We start from the raw sequence: 8,412 nt of genomic DNA, 5'->3' as shown, positions 1-8,412 counted from the left end.
TGTTTAAGCTCAGAGGAAACATCCTGACTAAGCCACCTGTGAATGGCTACAGGAAAGAAGAAATTAACAACCCCCTCCAGAGTCTGGCCAGGACCAGAAAATACTTGCAACAACTTATCACCTTTTTATTTTACCTCTTCACACCTCCGCCACTTTGTTATAGAAAAGAAACTAGCATCCATATAAGTGGAATCTAGAAAAATGGTACAGATGAACCTGTTTGCAAGGCAGAAATAGAGACACAGATGTAGAGAAAAAATGTATGGACACCAAGGGGGAAAAGCAGGAGGTAGGATGAATTGGGAGACTGGGATTGACATATATACACTAATATGTATAAAACAGGTAACTAATAAGAACCTGCTGGATAGCACAGGGAACTCCACTTCAGTTCTCTGTACAGTAGAAACTAACACAATATCGTAAAACAACTGTACCCCAGTTTAAAAGAAAAATAAACTAGCATCCAAACCTGGACAAGATGGTTCTTTGGGACACTGGTCCACCATCTTTTAGGTCTGCTGGCTTTCTGAATAAAGTCGCTCTTCCTTGCCCCTTTTTCGGCCTGTCATGCAGTGAGCAGTACGAGCTTGGACTCGGTAACATGAGGAGGGAACAAAGTGGAATTCTAGTTGGGCCAAGGGTTAAAATGAAAAATAGGCATGCTTTAAATGTCCATGATCTGGAAACCCAGTGTCCTTACCCCATTCCAATCCAGATGTGTCCCCTGGGCTTTTAGATTTCTGGCCAGAAGGTAACAATGTCATTTGTGCGAAACAGTGAGTGCAGAGCCTGCAGCCGAAGAAATGTTCCGAAGAAATGTTCTCCAGCGCTGAGCATCTCTCGTTCCCGTGCTCAGACAAAGTCACAGAATTTATCGCTACCGTGAACCTCAGATTACTTAATTCAGGCAAACTGGAGGATCCCAAGAGTGAGATCTTTGCCCAAAATGATGGCGGCAGGATTAGAACCCAAATCTCTTTCCCCTCTATCATCCTGCCTCTCTTTTCAGTTAATTTACTCCATTCTTTTGCCACAAATTACAAAACTGAAATGAAGAAGTTAATACTGCTAGTACCCAAAACATCCAAGCCAGACAGAGGCAGCCCTTGAATTGCACAACTGCCTTGAAAGTATTAGGGAAATATAGCTATGTGCACATTACATCTGACACTACTTCACTGGTGAAGCAAACCATTATTTTATTTTTCCGATTCCGCTACCTATCTTTTGCATCTGAATCTAAACTTTAAAGGATACAAATCTTTTCAATCCACTGAATCAAGGCACTCAGAAGGCTCAGAATCTTGAGTTTAAATCTCCAGTTTGCCACCAACTCAGAACTGTACAGTTTAAAGCTGCATCAGATCTCAGGGATAACCTAGTCCAGTAAAATTTAGACCCAGAGAGGCCGTGATTTACAAAGTTATAAAGCGGAATCGGAACTTGACTCTTAATCCTATGCTCCTTTGCATGCACTGTGCTTATTTCCCATGGGACTGTGCCTTCTTTGTTTAATTGGGTCTCAGAACAGGACATCAGATATTTGCATATAGCATTTAATACAACTTCATCATGAGATTCGAGGTATCTCCTTTATTAAAGAAAATGGTAGAGGAGTGACATAAATGGTATCTTCAAAGCCTAATACCAATCATAATTAATGCCTAGCAAAAACAGATTTGAAAGACTTAAACTTTAGAGAAATACTGATGACTTCTAACCAGCTGATAGGAAAAAGTGGTAATGTTTGAAAGGCCCTATAAAAAGTTGATTTCACCCACTTGTCTGAGCTAAACTATACTGCATGAGAGAGTCTGACACTAAGAGAACTCTTAATAGTAACTTAAGGGAAACGACTGTGTAAGCCAAAGAAACCACTTCCGACAGCTGTTATGTCAAGACTCTGGCAGATCAATAGGGCAGAAGTAACCAAAGTTACAGCAGATGCTGTTGAGAGTGGCAGAACCTCTGGTGCCTCAGATGATCCCAAACTGAGCAAGCTCGTTCAACTCCAAGTGGCTGAATGCCTCCCAAGGACAAATCACCGTGATATCTGCAAGGGAAAAAAGAAGAACTTATAAGCCAATCTCACCCCTAGGAGAACCTCTTCTGCTCAAAAGGGCATCCTTCAGGCAGAGACCCCTCACCCCTCCCTTCCATACGCTGTCTAGATGACCGGCAAGTTGTCTAGAATGGCCCTTCATCCCAGGAAGGATCAGACCAGTTGTTTAATCCTCTGCAGGGCTCTGATTCCCCCAGAACAGGCTCCCAAGGTACTTGTGTTGGTTTTATTCTGCGTCCTTTTTGGGGAGATGATCCAAGGCTTTTGACTGGGGCTATCCTGTGGGAGTGTAACTCTCTGATCACACAGAGTCTCACAAAACCACTAAAGAGGGAACAAAGGTGGAATTCTAGTTAGGCCAAGGGTTAAAGTGAGAAATAGGGGTGCTTTAAATTCCCATGGTCTGGAAATCCAGTCTCCTTACTCCTTACCAATCCAGACGTGTTTCTTGGGCTTCTCTGACTGCTCTTAAGCTCCTTTACATTCTGAAATGCTTATATCCCACCGCATACTGAGAAGTGATCTCAAGGCATCATCTCATCCAGTCTCTTGCATCAGCAATAAGATATTATTGTTCCCGAATTACAGGGAAGCTGGCTGATACCCAGAGTGATTAAACACCCAGCAAAACATCTCACAGTTGTAGAGACTAGACTAGAACCAGATCAAAGACTTCAGAATTTCCATCAGTATAAACCTTTTGTCACTGTTCCAAATATGTTGGCAGAGTTAAGGATGTATTCCAGAGTCAAAAGTGAATTTGCTGGTCTTATACACACCTGGCCAAAATAGAGAAGCATTTGATTTAAAAGAGTATCATCTGAGCTTTATCAAAGTGGCTAGAAATTCTATTTGAGATCCGAGGAGTGGCATTAGACAATAAAAAGTAGATAAACTGAGAGTTGCCCGGAAAGGACACTGATTGCTATGAGTGCCACCATTTATCAAAAGTGTATTGGATGAGCTGGAAACATGTGGCTACACAGAAACCTGCACAAGGAAGTTTATAGCAGCTTTATTCATAATTGCCAAAACTTGGAAGCAATCAAGATGCCTCTCAATAGCACAAATAAACTGTGACACAACCATATAATGAAATATTCAGTGATAAAAAGAAATGCATTATCAAACCATGTAAAGACATGGAGGGAGCTTAGATAAATATTACTAAGTGAAAGAAATCATACTATATGATTCCAACTGTAGGACCACCTGGAAAAGGCAAAACTATAGAGACAGTAAAAAGATTAGTGGTTGTCAGAAGTTTACGGGGAGAAAGGGATGAACAGGTAGAGCACAAGAAATTTGGGGGGCTAGTGAAGGTATTCTGTATGAACCTGTAATGGTGGATACAGGATATTGTGCATTTGTCAAAACCCAAGGAACTGGACAACACAGAGAATGAACAAGCTATTTCAGTTAATAACAATGTATTAATATTGGGTCATGAAGTATAACAAATGCCCCACGATAATGCAACATGTTAATAATAGGGGAAACGATGTACAGGGAGAGGAAGGTGGCAGAGGGGGTCTATAGGAACTCTGTACTTTCTGTTTAATTTTCCTATAAACCTAAAACTGCTCTAAAAAATAACGTCTATTAATTTTTAAAAGGACATGCAGGGGACTTCCCTGCTGGAGCAGTGGTTGGGAGTCCAACTGCAGGTGCAGGGGACATGGGTTCGAGCCTTGGTCTGGGAGGACACCACATGCCATGGAGCAACTGGGCCCCTGTGCCACAACTGCTGGGCCTGAGCTCTGGAGCCCGCGAGCCACGACTGCCGAGCCCGTGCCCCTAGAGGCCAAGCTCCGCAACGGGAGAGGCCACCGCGATGAGAAGCCCGTGCACCGCGGCGAGGAGTGGTTCCAGTTCTCCGCAGCTAGAGAGATCCCGTGTGAAGCCGCAGAGACCCAGTGCAGCCAAAAATAAATAAATAAAATAAATAATTTTTTAAAAAAGGATGTGCAGTAATTTGCATGCATTATCCAACAAATAAAAATTCTAGCCAATTAAAAAATATTGTACCGGATACTTTCAGTATGTAGGGCCCTGTTCTGGGTGCCAGAGGATGTGTGAAAAAAGGAAGTAGGTGAGGGAGTGGTTGGCCCTACAGAGTGAAAAGGCTCTCCTGGCCCCACCCTTGTTTCCAGTACCTCACTCTGTGGTCTCAGATTGTCACTTAATTCCTCTATGTCTCAGATTTCTCTTCTGAAAAATAAAGTTGGTCTAGACTCGCTCTAAGAATCCTTCTACCGTGAAAGACTACAATTCAGCGTTGTCCTCCCTCAAGAGTATTTAACAAAACACGAAGATTCATTAAACTTTGGGGCAAGTCTGATTTCTTTTAGAGTTTTAGCCTCGGGGCATACACATACTTATTTTGGAAGTTAAGTTAAAACCCCACTTTTCTAGGTCTTTAAAGAATCTGCTGCCTTAGGTATTTCTGGTAACTTTCAAATGCCCCATGTGGCCTGAAGGAGAAAAAAAGGTGAAATTCCAAGGGTGAAAGTCACTGAAATCTTCCCGTGGCTCACCTGTTCCTAGTCCCTCCATGCCCGGAATGTCATCTCCAAACCTATGGAAAAAAATACAAGAGAAATTAGCTGATATCGGAGCCGAAGGATCCTGGAATAAGTCATGTGAAGAGTTTCCTGATTCAAAGAGAAAGAAGAAGAAGTTTAAGTTTTTGTATTTGAGAAATCCCTTCTGTCTGCATTGAGTTGGCACAAAGGAAATGGCACTCAGGCAGGTTTTAGACAATGTGTCCCAGAGGACGGATAGTTTCCCCTCTGTAAAAATTTAGCTCAAGACAATTAAGAGCCAGAAAAAAAAAAAAGAGAGATCAGTGGGGCAATTTAGTCAAGCTCCACTTTTTAAAATAGAAATTAGAATGAGAAAGCAATATGAAAGTCATTAAAATGATTAATTTATCCATTTGTTTAGTTTATCCAAAAGTACATATTAAGCATCTACTATGTCCCTGGCATTGTGTTAGGCCCTGGGAGTTAAGGAAAAAAACAAACACACAAATTTTCTCTGAGGGATCTCAGTCTCAGGGAACAGATGACAAGAAATAAATGTAATATAAAATAACACAAGTTACCATCGCTGAATGTACAAAATGCAAACATGGAAGTAACGATAATGTTTGTCTAAGGGAGTCAGCAATGGCTTGCAGAAGAAATTAACATGAGTGTGTGTCGAAAATAAACAAGATTTTGCCAAGAAGAGAAAGAGAAAAACAAAGAACTGAAGAGAGAAGATTTGAAGCCATAAAAATAAACGGTGTGTTCTAGAAGTGGCCAGTGTTTCTGTGTTCCAGATTATAGCACAGGTTACATCAGCGAAGGAGAGTGGTCAAGAAAAGTCTGAAAGGTCAAGTTGAAGGTCACTGTGAAGGTTCCATTTTCCATGTTAATTCTGGCTGTAGATCAGGAATCCTTTCCTGTAGAAAGGATTCCAGGACTGAAAACATGATTCAGCAAAGATTCTCTTAGATAGGAAAACAGAGGGTGGGGTTGGAAATTTTTATAAGTCTATTTAATATTGTGAGCATTAATTTCTTAAAGCCAAAGCACTCTTTTTTTTTTTATAGATCTTTATTGGAGTGTAATTGCTTTACAATACTGTGTTAGTTTCTGTTGTACAACAAAGTGAATCAGCCATATGGAGGGAAAAAAACAATAGAAAGTCTAATTTTTAATCTTAGTCTTACCCTTTCACACCTTTCTTAGGAGGCTTGCTCTTGAACTGACGAGTCTGCCTCTGCTTGAACTTGGGGGGTCCTTTGCGTGGGGTGGTGGGACCTTGGTTTGAAGTTGGAGGGGCCACAGTAGAATTGTCACTCATTCTGCTGGTCCTTGGGGGGCTGATGGTTTTCTTTCAGGCTCCTTAGACAGTAAGAGAAAAAAAGAAGACCCTTCAAGGTATGAGAACCATTACGTATTAGACCCTGACGATAAACTGGAGGTGGGGAGAAAAACACCCTGATAAAGAAGCTCAGTATCTTGTGTTGACACCAAAAGGGAGAAGTTATCTTTTAAAGGGATTTTTAAGAGAATGTGGTATACATCAAGGGAGGCGCTCAGTAGAGTGGGATATAAACTGGCAACTGATAGAGTTCAAAAATCTGGATGGATTTGTTGCTCCAATAAATCTGCCACTAACTTTCTATGTGAATTTATTATAAATGATGTCCTTCTGTTTGATCACCAGTTCTACCATCTATAGAGGGAGAGAAATGAACTAAAGAATGTCTATAGTCTTTGCAGCACTGAAAAATTCTTTAAGCTTTACATATATTTCCATCTAGCTGTAAAATAACCTGACTCTGAATGTTTATTGACCCATTTTTTATGGTCTCTGTTCTTTATGGCCCTTATTTTATTTACTTCTCATGTGATGCAGAGACTTCTTTCCTAGTTCTGGGGATGACAGTGTAGTAGTCTGGATAGGGGAAACTCTGAACCTGGTGTACCAACACCACGGAAGTGTTCAATACATCCCAATACACACACACACACACACACACACAAGCACACAGAAGACAGTGTGCGGTGATTAAGTAGTAAGTGTGTGCTTTAACTCCACAACCAGATATAAAGTTTTCTAGCCACATATTCCTCAGAAATCTTCAACGTTTTCTCCTATCTAAATCAAGGAGCTATCCAATATAATTTTCCCAGACTTTCATTTTAGCTACAAAAATGTACATAGTCATTCTTCAAGTACAAATAAAAGAACATAACAAATTTTTATTACATGTTATAATAACATGTAATAACGAATTAGCATGATTTATGCTAAGCTAAAGAATACTTTTCTTTCTCCTACTCTATAACAAAAGTCGATAGCACTTAATCTGGGAAGGAAGATTCTGAAAAACCTCCACAGAACTTCCAAACAGCCTTAATCTCCCACCTGGAGCCAACCTGTCCATAATCTACCGCCTGGGAGCTTGTTTTCATAGAATTCCATATTTCATTCATTATAGATTTATGCTAATATTCTTAACTTCAATTGTTCCCAACAATGTTTAGCTCATGCTAACCATCTTTTCTCTCTCTCTGCCACACTGCACACCCTTCAAAACTTATATTGTGTAACTTTTATTAACTTTTTCTTATTACTCTCAAAATCATGTAAAATTATTAATAACTCCTTGCCTCCAAGATATTTTTCCCTATTTTCTCTTCCCCAATTACTATTTTATTTCGATCCTGCCCAGTCCTCAACTTGCTCAATAAAAACACATTGACTACTCTGTGAGCTGGAACCAGGGATGGTGAAGCTGGCCAGGGTCCTGGATCACCTACACATGCAATGGATCTTGTCTTAATCCCCCACTGGAATATGCTCCATGAGGCTGCTTTTTCAGTCTTTGTTCATTTCTGTAGCCTCAGAACCTACAACAGTACCCGGCCCATAGTAGGTATGCCACATACATATTTGTCAGATGAGTGAATAAATAAATAAAGAGAACTAATACTTTGAAACTTGGGTCCTGAGATCCTGTGACATTCCTGTGACCTTCTCCGTCAAACCATATGTAAAGCGTCAGCTGATCTTCACCTCATAAAGCCCTCAGTGGCTTTAGAAAATATGCTGCCAGCTCCTCTACTCCCCGAATCCAATTCTTGTGCTGCGGGCCCTCTCCTGCTCTGGTAAACAGGCAAAGTTCGTGCCTCTCCCAAGTGTGGTTGGGACCATGGGAGTGGCTTGGCGGGCAGCCGAGAGAAGCATTACTCTCTGACCGTGCCACCAGTAACAGACACGTCCCAGCTCCGCCAAAGCCACAGAGGAAAATTAGAGAATTTCCCTCAGATCAAGCTTTTGGACTTGCCAATTCTTTCAAAGCAATAAGAAACTACAAACTTTCCTTTCTTTAATCTAGAGAGCCTACTAGGTTTAGGATTGCCACATTTAGCAAATAAAAATACAGGAAGACCAGTTAAATTTGAATTTCAGCTATACAACAAATGACTTTTTTTCTCGTATAAGTATATCCCAAATATTTCACGGTACTTACTTATACTTAGAAATTGTCTTGTTGTTGTTTATCTGAAATTCAAATTGATCTGGGCATCTTCTATGTTATCTGGCAACTCTAACTGGGATCGTACTATGTTAGATCCAAAGTCTATAATGTGAGGGTCTAAGCTAAGGTAACCTTAGTCAGTCAAATCACCCTTTAGGGGGCAAAACAGTGTAAAGAGTAGATGCTTTAGAATCAAATAGAAATAATCTCAAATTCCTGCTCCACAGAACTGTTTATGTGACCTTGGATAAGTTGCATAACCTCTCTAGGTCTCACTCCATCTATAAAATGAATCAAATAATATCTT

General features: G+C 40.6%; 1 protein-coding gene across 1 annotated transcript; it reads right to left on the bottom strand.

Annotated features, from left to right (window-relative positions):
- Window positions 1–1,979: 1,979 nt before the first annotated feature.
- PDE6H (phosphodiesterase 6H) lies at window positions 1,980–5,917 on the bottom strand. Its single transcript, XM_060026126.1, has 3 exons — window positions 5,784–5,917; window positions 4,603–4,643; window positions 1,980–2,056 (listed from the first exon to the last, which is right to left on the bottom strand). Exons 1-3 carry the CDS (start codon window positions 5,915–5,917, stop codon window positions 1,980–1,982), a joined length of 252 nt encoding a protein of 83 aa, XP_059882109.1.
- Between the last annotated feature and the right edge of the window lie 2,495 nt (window positions 5,918–8,412).

The sequence above is a fragment of the Delphinus delphis genome, chromosome 11, assembly GCF_949987515.2.
Source record: "Delphinus delphis chromosome 11, mDelDel1.2, whole genome shotgun sequence".
Lineage (NCBI taxonomy): Eukaryota > Metazoa > Chordata > Mammalia > Artiodactyla > Delphinidae > Delphinus > Delphinus delphis.
The sequence above is the reverse complement of the archived record's forward strand: the minus strand, read 5'-3'. Positions and strand labels throughout refer to the sequence as shown.

Coding starts and splice junctions, on each gene's coding strand:
- PDE6H (XM_060026126.1), bottom strand. CDS start 5,917: ATGAGTGACAATTCTACTGTGGCCCCTCCAACTTCAAACCAAGGTCCC. Junction 4,644..5,783: donor CCTAAGAAAGGTGTGAAAGG/GTAAGACTAAGA, acceptor TTTTTTCCATAG/GTTTGGAGATGACATTCCGG. Junction 2,057..4,602: donor CATGGAGGGACTAGGAACAG/GTGAGCCACGGG, acceptor TTTCCCTTGCAG/ATATCACGGTGATTTGTCCT.